We start from the raw sequence: 21,361 nt of genomic DNA on the forward strand, positions 1-21,361 counted from the left end.
AAACTGAATTTAAAAATCTTGTTAAAAATAATCACCTAGCAGTTTAGGCTGTAGGACTGTTTTTTTTTTTTTTCCTTTCCCTATAAAGCAGCTATGGAAACAGACTCAGAATATACTGTCATCTATGAATTTCGAAATCATTAAAAAAAAACTTTCTTTGGAAAACAAGGGGCTAATGTGAAGCCCCCTATTTCAGACACTATGAAGATGGTAATAAAAGTACCAGGGAAAAATTATTAACAGTAAAGATAATTTTCAGCCAAGTTATGTCATAGGTTTAGCACAGGATAGGTTTATGGTAACAAATGTAGTTTCAACTTTAATAGGAGGTAATTATTCAACCATCAGCTCTGTAGATTATTGCTGTTATAAATACTTTTTGCTGAAGAGAATTAGTGTAATGTCAATCATAAGCAATGTTCTAGAGGGAACCTAGGAAATGAACAGTACTAATGGCATTTCAACACCTTGAAAGTAGCTAGAATTATGAAAGTACATAAAGACAAGGGTAAACATTATCATTTGGAAAAAAGGCAACATAAGCTCTGATGACAGCAAGAATTCCCAGGTTTTTAAAAAATTATAGCTGACATTTATTGACCATTTACTAAGAGGGATGTGCTAAGTGCCTCATATGTATTATGCTACAATAGTTTCACAATAATCTAAGAAGTAAATACTATTCTTTTTTCCCATATTAAAGAAAAGGAAGCTGATGCATAGAGAGAACAAATCACTTGTCCAAGATTACCCAACCTGCTCATCAAGTTCTGCAAAGAATTATGTTTCGAACAAGGTAGAGCCAATGAATATAATTTATTTGGGCTTTCAAGAAGTGCATGGCATGGTTTTTAAATGAGAAATTGTTTAAAAACAAAACCAAATGGTGATTGAGCTAAATGTTTTGCAGTGGATTACAAAATCCACTTAACAATATGCACCAAAGAACAGAGATGAATTAGTATCTTTATGATGGAAATATCAGTACTAATCCTTGCAAATGGATCCTGGGTTAACCTTATTTTACATTTCAAAAATGACATAGAAGAGGTAGTAGTGTTGCGAGTCTGAATTTGCAGATGATATTGATATTTTTCAAAGAATAAAATGCTAAGCTACTACAAAAGCAGCTCGCAAAGCATGAGGAAGCTCAACAGTGACAGACGACCTTCAATGTGGGCCAGTAGGCAATGCACCTGGAGAAAACTAATCCATGTACTCTTAATAATAAGCACTAAACTATTAGTTTGGTAGGGAATGGAATTTTGGGAGCTCTAATGGAATACAGTTCTATGACAAAAAAGGCCAAGAAAAGAACATGCATCTCTAGGAAGAGTTTGGAAAACAATATAACAAGCATAATATTTTGTAATTAATAAAACACCCCCATGCCCATATTTTTTAGATATTAATTCATTTTTTTGTTGAGATCATTGTAGCTTCACATGTAGTTACAAGAAATAATAGAAGGATCCCTTGTCCATGTTGCCAATTTCCCCTAATGGTATCATATCTACAAATAAAATTCTATTTGACTCCATCTGGAATACATTATGCAGGTCAGGTAAATGCATATTAAGAAAGGTACAGGGTTCTAGAGATGGTTTAGATCATAGGACCTGAAATAAATATGTGAAGAGGGGTTATAACAGGTTATTCAACTATAAATCTAGGTCCCTTCAGGTTGACAAAACAAACTCAGGAGTGGATAAAGAAAATATGACTTTCATAACACATTAATAGAGTATATAGGTTGGCTATGGGCTTAATTTCAAATTCTAGAATATTAGAACCATGGGGACTTAATATTTAGACTGGATAGCTAATAGTATAGTGTGAAGCACTAAACTATGGAGTCTGACTGGGAAACCCTCCCTTCCTCCCATTTCCTCCCAACCTCTACCACTCAGTAGCTGTGGGACCCTCAGCAAGTTACACTAACTCTCCAAGCTTATTTCCTCATCTTCCATCTGGGGATAATAATGGCACCTACCTCATTCAGGACTGTGAACATAAAACAGGGAAACTCATGTAACAATGTCTGACACAAATGAAAATGTCATTGTTAGTGCTGTTAATAATACTGATGGTATGCATTTAAAAGCTTTTAAAAGGGTGTTTCTAAATCTTGGCACTATTGACATCTTGGACCAGATAATTCTTTATTGGGGTGGTGGGGTGGACACTGGGGGTTCCTTACATTGCAGGATGTTCAGAAGCATCCTTGGCTCTACTCATTAAATGTGGCACTCACCTTCAAGCTGCGATACTGAAAATGTCCCTAGATAATGCCAAATATCCCCAAGGTAGGGAGAGAGGAAGATAGAGAGATGAAAAAAAAAAAATCAACCCTGACTGAAAACCACTACTTTAAAGAAACTGAAAAGATGAAGTACTACTTTCTACAGTGGTAGCCATTTCTTTTTTTTTTTAAATTTTTTTTTTCAACGTTTATTTATTTTTGGGACAGAGAGAGACAGAGCATGAATGGGGGAGGGGCAGAGAGAGAGGGAGACACAGAATCGGAAACAGGCTCCAGGCTCTGAGCCATCAGCCCAGAGCCTGACGTGGGGCTCGAACTCACGGACCGCGAGATCGTGACCTGGCTGAAGTCGGACGCTTTAACCGACTGCGCCACCCAGGCGCCCCAACCGTTTCTTAATGTTAAAGCAACAGGTGGTACATACTGAAAATATAAAAAGGCTCAGGAAGGACTTAGAAATAATACATATACATACACATTGACCCATAATAAACAAAGTTTCTAAAGAATATTTGGAATTCTGTGCACTTACAAGGTTGAAGTAATGGACCCCCTCTTACCAACTTTCAAACAGTGTCTGGACTACTGCCAGATAGGATGAAACACCAAGTTATGTAGATGCCCCACCTAGTGGGATACTTGAGATGTCCCCTTTTCCAGAAGGCCAATTATAAACTCCACCTGCAGCAAGAACGCATTGCATGGGACTCTCTAGAGAAGCTCTGGAGTACTGTGCTCTAGAAAGTGTTCCTAAATCTACCTGCCCCTCAGAATTACGAGGGGGAGATTTTCAAACATGGAGATTTTTCAGGCTTCAACCTACATTTAAATTTTTCCTTTTAAGATAGAGAGCTCAGACATCTGGAAGTGTAATAATCACTCCCAAGTAATTGGGAACTTCTGGTCAAGTGGACAGTGTCTTGAAATGTGAGAGAGAAGGCCAGGTCCTCTTTAACTCTGCCCCATCTTAACTTCAACATCAGGAAAAGACCTACAAACCATGAAGAATTCTTTATGGGAATAATCATAGCCTGTATTAGTTTTTTCTAATAATCAACATTAGGAACAAGGCTCTTACCCAAATGGTTAGATTTGAAAATCAAGATTTTACAGTAAAAGAATTAATTAGAAACTGCTGTGGCATTATTATTTCTAGTAATAAGTCTTTAGTTATCACTGGTGACAGCTTTTGCCACAAACTCCAAACCATTCAATCACCTGTGGTCACACAGAACAGGGGTTACTATGCTTAGTCATGTGGAACAAACAGTCCTTCTGCAAACTTAGAAAATGACAAGCAGTTGAAAAGAAATTTTCATTCCATTTTCTGTTCAACAACACCAGAATAGATCCTTACTAATGCAACAGAGGAAGCATTTGCTTCAACTGTAAGAGGCTATTGATGCAGTTCGGATTTTTGAGCCTAAGTGCTTTCGGGGTTTCCATATCAAATTAGGCAATTTGCAACCTACAGGTAGGGTGACTAGTTGTCACAGATTGCCTAGGACTAAGAATTCCAAGCATGTGTGACTTTTAATGATAAAACTGGGACATTCGTGGGCAAATTGGACATTCCATGACAATTGGTTACCCTATGTACAGTCTTGAAATTATCTAGCAGGTGTCATTTTTTTCTAAGAGCCTCTACATCTACACCCCTCAAATATGTCCCTGTCCCTTGTCCATATCCCATCCCACCCTTTTCTAGCCTGAGGACTTGGGTGCTCAAGCACCTTCCTCCTCCTGAAGTAAATGACTGAGCCAACTGGTCACTGACCCTGAGTTGTAAGTCCATGTTGTCCATGAAACTGAGGTGAAGCAGAGTCAAAGAGAACCTGAGAGAACCTGGTCTTCTCTCTCATAATTCAAGACACTTAAATAATGGTTCCCACCATTTGGGAGTGTTTATGAAATATAAATATTACAAGACTTCTACCCCAGACTGTCTAAAGATAAGGACTAAGAATCCTTGCAGAAGCCTGTTGGTGGGAATGCAAATTGGTGCAGCCGCTCTGGAAAGCAGTGTGGAGGTTCCTCAGAAAATTAAAAATAGACCTACCCTATGACCCAGCAATAGCACTGCTAGGAATTTAACCAAGGGATACAGGAGTACTGATGCATAGGAGCACTTGTACCCCAATGTTTATAGCAGCACTTTCAACAATAGCCAAATGATGGAAAGAGCCTAAATGTCCATCAACTGATGAATGGATAAAGAAATTGTGGTTTATATACACAATGGAATACTACGTGGCAATGAGAAAGAATGAAATATGGCCTTTTGTAGCAACGTGGATGGAACTGGAGAGTGTGATGCTAAGTGAAATAAGCCATACAGAGAAAGACAGATACCATATGGTTTCACTCTTATGTGGATCCTAAGAAACTTAACAGAAACCCATGGGGGAAGGGAAGGAAAAAAAAAAAAAAAAAGAGGTTAGGGTGGGAGAGAGCCAAAACATAAGAGACTGTTAAAAACTGAGAACAAACTGAGGGTTGATGGGGGGTGGGAGGGAGGGGAGGGTGGGTGATGGGTATTGAGGAGGGCACCTTTTGGGATGAGCACTGGGTGTTGTATGGAAACCAATTTGACAATAAATTTCATATATTAAAAAAAAAAAAAAAGAATCCTTGCAGAAGCTTGCAAAGCTTCCTGGTAATTGTGATGTGCAGGAAGTCTCACAAACACTATTTAGAACACAGTGCTCCTCCAGGGGTACCATGAAATGTGTTTTTGCTGCAAGTGCAGTTCATAATTGCATTGCCAGAGTGGAGACACATTTCAGGTATTTTACTAGGTAGGACTGATCTTTGCAATACATAAACCCAAGTTAAAACCCAATACTTTGATCTCAAGATGTAGAGAGTATAATGCTTTGCTAAGATCATCATTTCAAATGCCTACTGAGGGGCGCCTGGGTGGCGCAGTCGGTTAAGCGTCCGACTTCAGCCAGGTCACGATCTCGCGGTCCGTGAGTTCGAGCCCCGCGTCGGGCTCTGGGCTGATGGCTCAGAGCCTGGAGCCTGTTTCCGATTCTGTGTCTCCCTCTCTCTCTGCCCCTCCCCCATTCATGCTCTGTCTCTCTCTGTCCCAAAAATAAATAAACGTTAAAAAAAAAAAAAATCAAATGCCTACTGAAAAAGTTTTACTTTACTGGTCAGGTCCTAATTGAGTCTAAAGAAAGCTTGAAACCTATTTATGTCATACCAATTTATAGTTATAAATGTTTGTTTTTAATTTTTTTTTCAACGTTTATTTATTTTTTTTGGGACAGAGAGAGACAGAGCATGAACGGGGGGAGGGGCAGAGAGAGAGGGAGACACAGAATCAGAAACAGGCTCCAGGCTCTGAGCCATCAGCCCAGAGCCCGACGCGGGGCTCGAACTCACGGACCGCGAGATCATGACCTGGCTGAAGTCGGACGCTTAACCGACTGCGCCACCCAGGCGCCCCTAAATGTTTGTTTTTAATAGTGAACTGGTAGCATATTATGTCCAGAAATTCCTGTAAAAATCACCCCTTGGGCTTTGTCTTTGTTATAGCAATTATTGATATCAAAAATAAGTAATTGAATATTTATATACATGTAAGGCTCAGGGCTAGATGTTAGACTTTGGAAAAGGACAAAATTTTATATTACTATATTCCTTTATAGACTTATGGCCATTTGTACTATTATGTGATCACACTCTCAAAAGAGATTTATACACACATAAAAACTAGCTTCAAGATGTTCAAAGATCACTCTAGAAATCCCTTCACAGGGCCTAAGACTCTAAATGAGCAAACATTTCTTCCTTCTGAGTGACACATGGAATAGAAATATAGGACCTTCCTATAAACACTTATCTTGGAAGCCAATGAGACTAAATGATCCCATAAATTAATCTGTGAAAACCTTGTCTAAATGCTTGCCAATTTGGCAATATTCCTGCCAAATGAAGAGAATTTTTAGGTCCCTAAAAACATCTAGCAGGTGGTTTCCAGATTGTGTCAAAGGGTTATTGGAAAGTTAGAGAAGAAAGGTGTCAAATAAATATTACAAGTTTCAATATAAGGGCTAGAGCTTCTTCACTTTCCCCATATCAAGTTTCATGCAGTCATTTTAGCTAAATGAGACTCCTTATTCACAAAGACTACAAAGGTGAAAAACATCAAGATGGGTTTTATCTTTGAAAACTTGTGAGAAATCTTGACTAGTACACACACAGTGAAAACGTCTCTTTTTCATAGACTCTCTTGGAAGGGCTCTGGAACATCTCAGTTTCACCTACATTTTGGAAAATTCAGTACCCAACCCACAAGTCTCCTTTGTAAGGAACCTTCTGTCCATTTCTGCCATTTAACACTTAACATGAAATGTATTGATGGTTCCTTTGTATGGGCAATTCCTACATGAACTCAGTATGTATTTCCATTACACAAGGAGTGTTAATAAAGTTGTCCAAATCCTGTCCATCCAGGATGAGAAAATGCAAAACTACTCCTGATCTTTGGAGAATATAAGACAATACATGCACTTAAAAGTCATCATGTAAAATTAAAAAAATATATATATCCATATCCAACATGCAAATATTGTACAATTCTGCCAGATACTTGTGTAGCTACACAAAACATCAAATAACTCAAAAGTTAATTTATATCTGGCTTAAGATTTCTTTATGTGTTTTGTATGTGGTTTGTTGGGGTTGGTAGAAGAAGAAGAGTGTGTCTAATAATCTGACTTAAACCTCTAATTGGATCAACATTGGGCTCTGCCCATTTTACTTGCCTCCCATCCAAACACAATGGCCAACAGAACAAGGGTAGCTCACCAGACAATAATGACACCCAACTAGCCACCTGCATCCATGAGGAAATTATTTATCACTTACCAGCAGGTTTGCACCTCGCCTCAGTGTCCTTACTGTGAAGTGTATTATTTCACAGGTTTGTTTAAAGATTTAATATAAAATATACAAAGTACTTAGAACAGTGCCTGGATCACAAAAGTCTTCAATAACAGTAGCTACCATTAATAGCTTTATTATTGGCCACTATTATTAATATGCTTAGTTGTTAATATTCTTAATTAATAAATACTGGAAGTTTTGCCTACTTAGACCATATGGATCTGTTTTAAACAGTAATGTTTTAAATGAACTATTAATAATCATACTGAAATACTCTACCTTCTTAAATCTCTTCCTTCAATTCTTGGAACTAAAGGGCATCTCATGAAGCAAGCTCGCTTAAGCCAATTTTACCACCTATCTAGAAACCAGTTTACAAACCCCTGATCTATTTGTGTTACAAAAGATAAGCTGTGCTCTCATTTCTACTCATATAAATTTGTGTTTCTTTTCTATCTAAATCTTTCAGGGAGCATTAGTTTGCCTTCTGCTTACTAGTCAATCTACCATTCCTGGGATTAAAACCAGAGAAATTATCAGACAAATGAGAACCAATTTTGAGACTTTTCAACACAGACATTAATGCTAAAAAAAAATTGAGACAAAAAAAGACAATATAGGATCAGAATGAGCTACACCACTCACCTCCACTTTCCTATGTTGATGAATCATCTTACAAGCAGGTAATAGAAGAAAGGAAGTAGTAATGTTAAAACTATCCCATCCCTGAATACCTCAAAAATACCATGACAATCGACAGTACAGATTATCTACACGCAGTGATAGAAAATAAGCACTCTACTTGTTTGTCACAGGAGGCCAATCAGGCATTCATTAGGACCAGGAGTAGTGGTGGATGTTTTTCACCTGACAACTATTTATGCATAGTCTGATGCTTGGCCCCCAGCTGGAGAGAATTCTCTGTATCAGAACACACCTTAATTCTTCCTGCACCGTCTCAGCTCCCCCACTGCAACTCAAGCTCCTCTTCAGCTTTTCTGTTGCACCAGGCATGGTTTCCCACAAGAGGCCAGGTTTAGGAGAAAGCAGCAAGAGCCTGAACTATCCTGATGGTACATGTGCGGACATTCCCCCACCTCAGCCTCTTACCTGCAACATCTGCGCCTTCTGCAAGCACACTCTGGGTCGACACTGGGTCTGGGTCCTTGAGTCCATGCACCTGAGCAGCTTCTTCCTGGTTTGTCAAAAATGCAGAGCACAGATCGGTTTCTAGGGCTTGGAGCTTGAGCAAGGAATTCTGCCAGCAAAAGCAGAACATCAGGCTAGCTAAGTAACTGCCTAATACACAACAGTAAGTCCGCAGTTCCTGCAGAACACCTTCCTCCAGCGCCTGGCAGGAGGAGGATCTCAACCACAGCTGCTTCAGGGAGAGCTGATTGTACCAGAATCAGGTACACATTATTCCACATGCAACCTCAGTTTCTGCCTCATTTCAATCCTAACGTATTTGGCTTTATATGACACACACGGGACTGGTGATTTCGTCAGCAAGAGACGCTGCACCAAGAGAACCAATCTGAGACGGTATCTGCTTCCCGGGTGCTTGAGGCTTTACGCTTTGCAAGTGTTTCATTCATTGTGCTGACATCAGGAGCAAGTGATATTAGGCCCCTCCCAGGCTACCATTCATAAAAGCCAGCATCCCTTAACCTCTGAACACTGCAGCAGACTGCAGTGCATAAAGAGTTACTGCTGCAGAGACTGCCTAGCATCTGGGAGGTGCTTCTGGGCTCCCTGATCTACATCTGTATGTGTGTGTGTGTGGGGGGGGTATGCATGCGTGTGTGTGTGTGTGTGTGTGTGTGTGTGTCTTCTGAAGTTGTTCCTCTCACATGGAATGGCTATCACTGCCTTTATCAGGAGCAGAGTGGGAGAAGCAAGGCAGAGGGCCCTGGTCACTGAGTGTGACCCAGCCACTGAGGGAGAAGCAATTTCTGAGCTCCCAGAAAAACCCTACTCCACCCCTTTCATTTCCCATTTTAAATTTCTCTCATGGTTCTTAATAAGAATAGAGTCATACAGACTGATGCATGTATCCTGCCATGATGCAGATGCCCAGCAAATTGATTCCTCTGACCAGGTGAAAGTGAGTCACGCCTGAGGCCTTGGCCAGGAGCCACTCCCCTGCAACAGGAAAGTTCTGCAGGCCTCAGCAGCTCCTCCACCCACAGAGCTCCTGGCAGGGGTGGCTACCTGCAGTGGAGCCAGTGATCCTGTGCCTACTATGACTCTCCCATACACACACACACACTCTATCGACAGTCTATTCCCCATACACCTTCATACCCAACCATCACACCCTACTCCATTTACATACCCCCATTCCTATCCCACACATACCCTCACACCCTATATACAGTACACACACACACACACACCTACCCCCATATACACCCTTATACCTTACCTCACATAAGCACCTACCCCCAACATCTCCTCACACTGAACTCCTCCCCTTATACAATACCCACTCCCACACCCATACCCTCATCCATGCTATTTATGTGAGCAAATATGAGCCCAAAGCAGTGTTTTCAAAGTTGTTCACTGCTAAGTGGGCTCCAGATACCTCCTGTGCTGTGCTCAGAGATGAAGGTACAAACCTCCTTTGTGCTCAGGGGTTGCTGATTGAGACCACACAGTTCAGATGAGACATCTACCTGAGACCAGATCACTTTTTTACTGCTCTCTCCTCCTTTCTGGGATGCTATCCCAGAAGCTGAGTGTGGAAGTCAGAGCCTGAGGTTACTGACAGGAGGTATAGAGGAATAAGGACACCAAATTTCTGAAAAGAATTCCAACCACCTGGGAAGCAAAAAGAATAATTCCAGGCAAGCTTCCTACTGAAGGACCTTGGAAATGAGCACAACCTTTAAAAAAGAGCAAAACTATTCTGAAGATTAAGAAATGACACCATGAGAATGTAAAGTGGTACAGCTGCTATAGAAAACAGAATAACATTTCCTCAAAAAATTAAAAAAGGACTACCATATGATCCAGCAATTCTGCGACCGTGTATATACCCTAAAAGGATTGAGAGCAGGGACTCAAACAGATATTTGTACACCTATATTCATAACAATATTTACAATAGACAAGAGGTATATTATGGGATGAATTGTGTCTCCTCCAAATTTATATGTTGAAGACCTAACCTCAATGTAACTGTATTTGGAGATTTTAAGGGTAAAATGAGGTATAAGGGTGTAGTCCAAATTCAATATGATTGGTATAATTATAATTACAGAGAGAAAGAGACACCAGGGATGCACACACAGAGGAAAGGCCACGTGAGAAGGTGGCTATTTGCCAGCCAAGGAGATAGGCTTCAGGAGAAACCCAACTCTGCCAGCACCTTGACTTTCAGCCTCCAGAACTGTGAGAAAATAAACGTTTGTTGTTTCAGCCACCCAGTTTTTTTTTTAATGGCAACTTTAACAGAGTATTGGCAGACTAATACAAGGTAGAACCAACCCAAGCATCCATTGACAGATGAATTGATAAAATGTGATATACATACAATGGAGTATTATTTAGCCTTGAAAAGGAAGAAAATTCTGACACATGTTACAACAAACATGAAGCCTGAGGACATTTTGCTAAGTGAAATAAGACATTCACAAAAGGACAATATCTAGGGTAATAAAATTAATAGAAATAGAAAATGGTGGTTGCCAGGGGTTGGTGGTGAGGGAAAGGAGGTTAGGTTTAATGGGTACAAAATCTCAGATAGGAAAGATGAATAAAGTTCTGGAGATGGATGGTGGTGATAGTTTCACAACAATGTGAGTGTACTTAATACCAATGAACTGTATGTTTGAAAATGGTTAAAGTGGTAAATGTTATATATATATATATATATATATATATATATATATATATATATATATTACTACAATTTAAAAAGTAAAAGTGAAGAGAAAGAAAGAAGAAAGAAATAAAGGTAAGAGAAAGAAAGAAAGAAAGAAAGAAAGAAAGAAAGAAAGAAAGAAATTCCTCCCCTCCATTTAGAGGGAGGATGTAGAACCAGCAGCTTCTTGCAGATTCCATGTTTTCTTGTATATTCTACAAAGCAGAGGAGGACATGTCAGCTCTGCTACATCCTATTCATCTGACTTTGGGCAAGCATCTGGGCTATTCTAAACCTTGGTTTCTTCATCTGTAAAAAAAAAGGCAATAATAACACTAACAATGACAGCTGTTGTAAGAATTAAATGGAAGAACACATGAAATGCACTTTGCACAGCACCAGCATATAGTAAACACTCAAGGACTGAACACTGGGTTTATTATGAATTATCTCTACACCCCAGAGGCTGCTGGGTAGAGCTCTTGTCATGTGCAAGGCCAAACTCTATACCAATTCTAAGGCCTTGACTCATAACTTCATCTCCCAGGGCCCTACTGTCTGCATCTGCCTATAAAGGTTCTGAGACTGGATGACTTCTAAGTTCCTTTCCAGCTTTATTTAAAAAAATTTTTTTAATGTTTATTTATTTTGGAGAGAGAGAGTGCATGTGAATGGGGAGAGACAGAGGGAGAGGGAAACACAGAATCTGAAGCAGGCTCCAGGCTGTGAGCTATCAGCACAGAGCCCAACATGGGACTCGGACCCATGAACTGTGAAATCATGACCTGAGCCCAAGTCGGACACTTAACCAAGACTGAGCCACCCAGGTGCCCTCCTTTCCAACTTTAAAGGAAAGGAAAGCAAACATGCATATACTGAGGATGGTGCACAGAATGTCACAAAGTAGGTGCTTAGACAATGTTTCTGGAACTGAATAAAGTGTAAGTAGCAAAGAATTTCAATGCATAGGACTATCAGCTCACATTCACATTCAAAGGCTACTGAACTCCCACAGGGAGTGAGATATGATGCTGAGACCCAATTGTGGCTAGAAGTGGTAACTGGGTTGTCATCCATCTTCCTCTCCCACTTCCTCCCTTGTACTTATACTGAAGCAAAATCAAGACTTGCTTGCTTAAGTTTGCCAAAGGAGATCAATCTGCATGGCTGATGTATTCCTTTCTGAGAAACCAGATAAGTGTAAGATTAAAGGAATGGAGGAGAAAACAAGTGACAAATGAAACAGGAGAGAGAAGATGAAGGTCTCAAGGGACAAGTAGAAGGGGAAAAAATAAGCTGCTATAACTGAGGATAAGAAAGCAGAATGGAAGAAACTCTGCAGACCAGCTGTCATCAACTATATCCCTTCCCCACCCCCAAACTGACCCTTTACCTGAAGATGACCTGCTGCTCCCCAACATAACAACAGAAAGTGGGAACTTGGACACCATGTGTGGAACAGGTCCATAAAGGAATACCTGTCCTGATGACTAGGAAACCCAGGACAGGGATGAGAGTGGGGACTTTACCTGTGAACAATCTATGCCACTGTCACATGTCCTTCCAGTGGGCAACAGAAGACATCTGGCCAGCCATCAGGGCTGAGTCCCACAGAGCCACCCTTGAGAAGGCCCATGGACAACTCAAACTGCACAAACAAGGGTCATACTTGTACATAAATGTCACACCACACATGCAGCTCCTAAGCTCTAGCAGCTTTAAATGCACGGAGAGATGCACTAGGCTCTGGTGAGACTGATATCAGACCCTTCCTAATGAGGCTTCCTCTCTACTGGGGAGACAGCCATAAAACAAGGAAACAAATCAAACAATAATGTCAGTTTCTACTGTCATAGGGTGATGGAGGAAAGAAACCATAAGCCCAAGGAAAGAGTAAACACCTATTTCACTCTGATTATCCTTGACTTTGTGATCTTTAATGTAGGAACATGCTTTTGCCCTACAGAAAAATTAAGGGCAGTAAATCCCTGGTGTCTTTGTGCTACCTCAATGAAACCCTTCTCTCACTAGGACCCCCACCCTCTGTGAAGCTGCCCCCAGCCCATCCCTCAGGGGTGGGCTGCTAGCACTTTTCCATATTTATATTCCAAGTCTGCATGAATGGGTCTCTAGGATCTGCAGGAAAATTGAACAAAGGCTGATGGATCCTCTAAAGAAAAATGACTACCTCTCTTTTCCACCTCTTGCATCTGGTATGAAAAAAAACAAAGACAAGTCAGTGAAACCTAGGTGTGGCTTTCTAAAAGCTAATTTCTCTCTTTTACATAATGGAAAACATGCTACTTGTTTTAGAAAATACTATACTCACTTTTCTCTCCTATGCAATTACCAAATCTCTCTTTAGTTTGGTTGGAATGGAGAACACCCACACATGCTGGATAGTTAAATACTATTTTAAGGTGCCTTTGTCTGCAATTCACCAGTGGCAGAGTAGGGACAGCTTACTTTTAATTTCTGTGAAGAGATTTAGTTGTCCTCTCACATCCCTTTATCTAAGAACTATATACAGATTCTCTATAGTGATGTGAAGATCAAACTGGAAATTTGCTAAAAGTTGGGGATACAACTGGGTCTCTGAACATCCTCAGTTCTACTTACCACTATTCTTCCATGATTTTAATGTTTTCCATGCATATTTCCTCCATTGCCCACCTCCCTAACACACACACATACACACATAGGCACACACACAATATCCCCTCTTTGCATTTGCTTCCTGACCCCACCTCCCCAGGCCTGATTTAGCTATAGTTGCTTCACAGTCAAATTTCTATAAATTTCTTGAGCCATTTTTGATTACCTTACCTAAGTAGAGCCCCTCAATTTCTCTGTTAGCATCTCATTTATTTTCTTTCTAACACTTGATATAATATGTAAATTCATTCATTTCCTTACTTGTTTATTGGCTCTTTCTAGCTCCAAATGGGCTGGCAATATGCTTCCATTTTTCACTACCATACCTAGCACAATGAGTATCACAGGAGCCAACCAATAAAAACACTGCCATTGCATATTAATTTTGATTTCTGGACTCTTTAGGCTCTTCTGAGTACCAATTTCAAGCTGCCCAGTTGCCCTGGTCCAGAAAATTTAAAATCATTACAAATCACTAGAGAATTTACTGAAGATGTGCATTCACTCAGGGACTACCCCAGAGATTCAGATTCTGTGGTCCAGGACAGGGTCATTTAGATTACAGGAGGTCCAAGATCTATACTTTAAAGATATAGTTCCTATTCCCTCAGGATTTGGCTCACTCAAAATGCTGTCTCACTTGCCTGAGTCCCTGTCCCTGGGACAATAGCTTTTCCATGACTCCTTGCCCTCTGACACCCTCATTATTCTCCTGCCCTGGACTCCCCTTGATGGCTGCCACTCTGCCGCCCCCGCCCCCACCTCCACACACATACCAAGACACATAAAGTATGAAGTGCTCAGAAGAAAGGCAATGTTGCCTCCTGAATTGTTGTTGCGGATCTCTGAATGTTCCTGCCAAAGAAGTGGGACTTCCCCCAATAGTAATGTCTATAAGAAAATGCCAAATTGACCCTGCCCCTAGAAAGACTGGGCTTTTGGCTAATTTCTTTGGGGCCTGTGTTGCTTATATCCCAGCACGTTTTTCAGCCAGGTCTAAATGAAGGATGACACAACTCAGCTCAGCTCCAGATGATCAGCTATCACCCCCACAATCCCCTATGGAGAAATTCAATGCAAGGGAAAAAACTATTCACTTCTAGGGGCCCTTTGTTGACAGGAGGATCTAGGTCATAGTCTGATGTTACCAGGATTTCTTTTTAAACAAGGACAACATCACCACAACACACAATAACCCAAACCAAATTTCCTTTTAGATGGATGATTTCAACCTGGGAAGGGGGAGTCCTGTACTTCATTTCATCTCATTGTGATGTCCTTGCTATGTTCACCTTGGTGAATAAATATGAAAATGAGATGTTTGGAAGAGAATAATACAGTTTTATGAACTCATTTTAATTCAGGACTCTGAGCTTTTCTAGATGATAAGACATTGATTTTCTAAAACTACAGTGTGTCTCATTTTCAATTTATAGTGTGGATTTCAATACTTTGTCTTTGGAGCTATTAAGGTCCTATTAAAAGGACAAGTATGAAAGTGAATAGCTACCTCCCCCCACCAAAAAAATTCATACTTTCCAAAACATCAGTTATAACCCAAGGGCTGAAGTCCACAAGTGTAGTCTGTGTTGTGTAACCCATACATTAATTCTTACTGGTATTTCTGTTCTAATTTCTTTTAGCTCTGAAAAATATTCTGTTTAAAAAATAAACTCAGTAAGATAGGATGTCTACAACGAAAATGCAAGAAAATCCGGAACTCCCCTGCTTCTGTGGATGTACCAAATTTATATGGGTACATATGTAATGATCTTCTCTGAAAAAAAACCCCCTGAAAACTAGCTGAACAGCTATTATGCAACAAAGAATAAAAAGGCTACATTGAGAAGGATAGGAGAAGCAGACACACAATCTTGCCAAAAACCCCACCCTCAGCATGGTGATCCACAATCAGGAGGAATCTCACAAATACAAAGCCCCCTGAGAAGTGAGGGGAGGGTTTCATGCCCTACATCAGGCATCCCATCCCTGGAACCTACAGTGGATATACAAACCCCCAAAACATCTGACGTTGAAAAACAGTGGGACTCATGTCCATAAAACCCAGGGGACTGCACAGAACTGAGATACTTGAGGCCTTATATGCAGACTAACTAACCCTGAGCAGAAGCAGCAGTTTGAAAAGTGCCTAAACTACATGTAAAGAAGATTCATTTTGCTAATCTTTTTTAAAAATATAATCTATTGTCAAATTGGCTAACATACAGTGTGTAAAGTGTGCTCTTGGTTTTGGGGGTAAATTCCTGTGGTTCATCGCTTACATACAACATTCAGTGCTCATCCCAGGAAGTGCCCTCCTCAATGTCCATCACCCATTTTCCCCTCTCCCCCACACCCCCATCAACCCTCAGATTGTTCTCTGTATTTAAGGCTAATCTTAAACCATCTGCTGAAGGTGCAGGAGTCTATTAGGACTCTGTGGGGAAAGAGGCACTGGCAGGTGCCACTTTTGTACTCTTCCTCTAACTTGATAGTGCAAGCATGTGTGCCCCAGCCCTGAATTTTCCCACTGCTTTGCCAAAGTTGGCAGATGAACCTTTGCCCTGCAGTCTCCCACTGTCCTGGTATGGCCTGCCAGCACACTCCAGCCCCATGTTCTCCCATTGCCTTACTAAGGCCAGTGGGCATGCACAGTCCATATAGGGAACGCTCCTTGATAACCTCACTCTTCTGGATAAGTAGGATTATATTCCTGAGTTCCATAGGACTATGACAATTGGAAATGTTTCTTGGCAGACTACTACCACCCCAGACTGAAAGACACCCCCAGTCTTTCTGCTAAAAAGGCATATTTACTTATTCTTGACATTCAGCATGAGGGATAGACTTCAGGTTTGCCAAACATCTAGGGGCTATGGAAGTGTTCTCAAGGAACCTAAGTGGGAACACCATCATTGTGTTCTCCTTTGACCTCGCTACCACACAAGCTGGTACCTCCCAGAAAAGAATACACTCATCTGAAGTTCTGATTTTTGCAACCATCATTCAGGGGACACCTCCAGATGACCTATCTGGAAACTATAATTGCAGTCCTTCATGAGTATATATATTTGCAAACTTTAAAAGTTGCTGCCTGAGGATCTGGCTTCCAATCACCTGAAACTAGGTGTTGACTGAGATTTCTCCCTTTGGGACACTTACATGCCTTGGCACACTCTCAAAAAGTGGGACCTACCAAGAATAAATGAGGCTGCTTAGACAATCACAAAAGTTCTAGAGACAACCAAGGACTAGGGCAAGGTTGAAAGATAAGGTTCATCTCCTACATGAGGCCACTCCTTCGATATTCGGAGAGACAGCTGTTTCCCCTAATACATAGAAACAGACACAGAGAGTCAATCAAAATAGAAAAACAGAGAACCATGTTCCAAATAAAAGAACTAACTAAAACCTCAGGAAAAAAAAAACAATAAAATGTAGATAAGTAAGCTACATTATAAAAATTCAAAGTAATGATCACAAAGATGCTCACCAAACTTGGAAGAAGAATGGATGAACCCAATGAGAACTTCAACCTCTAAAGAGATAAAGAATATAAGCAAGTACCAAACAGAAGTCACAGACCTGAAGAATATAAGAGGAATGAAAAACATACTGGAGGGAATAAACAGCAGATTAGAGGATAAAGAAAACTGATTAGTGATGTGATAGACAGGGTAGTAGCAATCACTCAAACTGAAGAGCACAGAAAGAAAAAAGATTTTAAAGAAATGAGGATAGCTTAAGGGACCTCTGGGACAACACCAAGGGTACTAAAGTTATCATTATGGGGATTACAGAATGAAAAGAGAGACAGAGAGAGACAGAGAGAGAGAGGGGCAGAAAACTTATCTGAAAAAAATAACCGCTGAAAATTTCCCTAGCCTGGGGAAAGTAACAGACATCAAGGTACAAGAAGCACAGAGAGTTCCAAAAAATGTGAACCCAAAGAAATCCACACCAAAACGCATTAAAATTAAAATGCCAAAAATAAAAAATAATGAGAATCTTAAAAGCAGCAAGACAAAGCAAGTTGTTAAATATAAGGGAATCCATCCCCCCAAAAGGTTTTCAGCTGATTTTTCATCAGAAGGTTTTCAGGCCAAAAGGGAATGGCACAATGTATTCAAAGTGCTGAAAAAAAAAAACTTACAACCAAGGACGCTCTATATGACGTGGTTATCATTCAGAATTGAAGGGAAAATAAAGAGCAAAAAGGAGTTCATCACCACTGAACTGTCTTTATAAGAAATATTAAAGGGACTTCCTTAAGCAGAAAAGAAAAGGTCATAACTAGAAATAAGAAAATATTTGAAAGAGAAAATCTGAATGGTAAAGGAAAACATACAGAAATGGTAAAGGCAAGTGGATCAACCACTTATAAAGCTAGTATGAGGGTTACAAGACAAAAGCAGTAAAATCAATTAAATCTACAATAATTATATAAAGGATACACTAAATAAAAATATGTAAAATATGACATCAAAAACATACAATGTGTTGGGGGAGAAGTAAAGATGTAGCCCTATCAGAATGCATTTGAACCTAAACAACCACCAACTAAAATAGACTGCTATATACGTAAGTGGTTATATATGAAACTCATGGTAACCACAAACCAAAAACCTATACTACATACATAAAAAATAAACAGAAAGGAATCCAAACATAACACTAAAGAAAGTCATCAAATTACTAGCAAATAAAGAGAAAAGAACAAAGAAGAGCTACAAAAACAAGCAGAAAACAATTAGCAAAATGGCAATAAATATATTCTTAACAATAACTCATTTACATGTAAATTGGATAAATGTTCCAATCAAAAGACATAGGATAGCTGAATGGAAGATGGAAGGGGGAAAAGAAAACAAAAAACAATACCCATCTATGTGCTGCCTACAAGCCACTCACTTTAGATCTAAAGATCCAAATAGACTGAACGTGAATGGATAGAAATATGTTCCATGCGAATGTAAACAAACAAACAAAAGCTAGGGTGACAATATTTATGTTAGACAAAATAGACTTTAAGACAAAGTTTGTAACAAGAGACAGAGAAGAAGATTACATAATGATAAAGAGATTAATAATAAAAGATACAATATTGTACATATTTATACACCCAACATAGGAGTACCTAAATATATATGGCAAATATTAACAAGTGCAATGGGAAAAATTGACAGTAATACAATAATAGTAGGGAACTTTAACAACCCACTTACATTAATGGATAAATCATCCAGACAGGAAATCAATAAGGAAACATTGACACTGAACAACACATTAGACTGAATGGGCATAACAGATATATACAAAGCATTTCTCCAAAAACAAGAGAATATGTTGTCTTCTTGGATGTACATGGAACATTCTCAAAGACAGATAACGTTAGCCCCAAAATAAGTCTCAATAAGTTTAAGAAGGCTGAAATCACATTAACCAACTTTTCTGACCACAGCACTATGAAACTAGAAATCAACTACAAGAAGAAAACTGGAAAAGCACAAACTTGTAAAGACTAAACAGTATGTTACAAGACAGCCAATGGGGTCAATGAAAAAAATCAAAGAGGAAAGCAAAAACACCTTGAGACATATGAAAATGAAAACACAATGCTCAAAAATATGGGATGCATCAAAAGTAGGTCTAAGAGGGAAGTTTATAGTGATACAGGCCCATCTCAAGAAATAACAACAAATTTGGGGACTCAAATAAACTAATCTTACACCTAGAGCAACTAGAAAAAAAAAGAGCAAAGCCTTACATTAGTAGGAAGAAATAAATAATAAAAATCAGGTCATAAATAAACAGGGATGAAAAAATCAATAGAAAATATTAATAAAATTAAGAGCTGTGATGAAGATGGTGAAGTAGGAAGATTCTAAAGTTACCTCATCCCACAGACCCACTGAGATAAAAGCTGCACCTATGAAACTAACTCTTAAAATGACCCTAAGACCGGCAGAACAGATATTCCACAGTTAATTATAGAGAGAAATACACATTGAAAAGGGTAGGAGGGCAGAGACATGGTTGGAAACCCCTGGTGAGACTAACCACAAATAAGAGAGACATAACAAGTATGGAGAAGTGAGAGGAGCAGACTCCACACCAAGTGCCCTGGCACAGGGGACCCACACTGGGAAGACAAGTCCCCATAACATCTGGCTTTGAAAAACAGTGGGCCTTAACTTTTATAGTTTTAAAAATTAGTAGGCTTACCTCTAGGAGAGTCAGGAATGGGAAGAAATGGCATAAGAGCCAGCACAATGAATAATTCAAGCCTAAGATACAGTACAGAAGTATCAGTTTGAAGAGCACCTGGGGTATATGTGAAGGAGATTTATTGACAAATCTTAGCACATGTGATGGAGGGGCAGGGAACTTCAGAAAGTTTGTTAGGGAATATAAGTGCTGGTGGGCACTACTTATTTTACAGTTCCCCAGCCTAGATAGCCAGATGCTTGCAGGAGCCAGTTCTAACATTCTCTAGCTACCTTTCTAGCAAAGCATACCCAACTCCAGAATTCCCCTGTGGACACACCCAACACAACCTTCCTGCCTCAGCAGGCATCCCTCCTAAGCAGCTTCTGCACCACTGAATCCTGCAGGTAGCCCTGGCAGAGGGGACCACCATCACTCCAAACTTCCTCCTGCCCTAGGGAATGAAGGAGATAACCTCACACACTAGTATGCCCACATTTGCAGCAGCCCAATCTCTTAATGAGAACCTCTCACTTGGCCCAGCAGGGAACAAGTGCTGCCCTTCCTTGTACCCACAACTGTGGCAGAGAAGCCAATTGTAGACAGCTGAGACGACTGCTGGCCCTATCCACCAACAAGACTGCAGTAGCCTCATACAGGCTTCTCAACAGTGTGGGAACCAAATCCTGCCCAGTGTATCCACAGCAAGTAAAGTGGGTAATTGCAGCCAGATGGGCTGAAGGTAATCAGGGCTCAGCCACAACAGGAGGGGACATACAGCTCATGTAGGGCCTAGTTCTGGCTACCAGGGGGGATTTCACGACAGGTCAAAAGACCTCTTCTGTATAAAGCCACAACTTTCAAGACCAGGAGACATAGCTGACCTACCCAAAGCATAGAAACACAGAGAGTTAGACAAAATGAAGAGACAGAGGAATATGTCCCAAGTCAACGAACAAGACAAAACCACAGTAAATGAGGTAAATGAAATGGAGATAAGCAATATGCCTGATAAAGAATTCCAAGTAATGGTCATAAAGATACTCACTACATTTGAGTAAGAGTGGGTGAACTCAGTGAGACCTTCAACAAAGAGAGAGAATATAAAAAAGAACCAGTCAGAACTGAAGAATTCAGTAACTAAAATAAAATATATACCAAAGAGAATCAACAGCAGATTAGAGGTTGCAGAAGAATGAACCAGTGATCTAGAATACAGGATAATGGAAAGCAATCAAAGTGAATAGCAAAAAGAAATAACATCAGTGACATCATTGAGCATTTAGCATAGTAGGAATCCCAGAAAAGGCAGACAGAAGACTTATTTGAAGAAATAGTAGGTAAAATTTTCCCTAATCTGGAAAATGAAACAGACAACAGGTCCAGGAAGTACAGAGAGCCCATATCAAAATGAGCCCAAAGAGGTCCCACCATGACACATGATAATTAAAATGGCTAAAAGTATTAGT

At 40.0% G+C, this 21,361-nt stretch overlaps 1 protein-coding gene across 5 annotated transcripts in view; it reads right to left on the reverse strand.

Annotated features, from left to right (window-relative positions):
- Positions 1-21,361, reverse strand: part of FAM13C (family with sequence similarity 13 member C) — a 162,111-nt gene that overhangs the window by 46,128 nt on the left and 94,622 nt on the right. For all 5 annotated transcript variants that reach the window (XM_045437460.1, XM_045437461.1, XM_045437458.1 and 2 more), the window contains one exon: positions 8,270-8,354. In XM_045437460.1, the coding sequence (XP_045293416.1) occupies positions 8,270-8,354 (85 nt within the window). The remainder of the gene's footprint in view (positions 1-8,269; positions 8,355-21,361) is intronic.

This window comes from Leopardus geoffroyi, chromosome D2, assembly GCF_018350155.1.
Source record: "Leopardus geoffroyi isolate Oge1 chromosome D2, O.geoffroyi_Oge1_pat1.0, whole genome shotgun sequence".
Lineage (NCBI taxonomy): Eukaryota > Metazoa > Chordata > Mammalia > Carnivora > Felidae > Leopardus > Leopardus geoffroyi.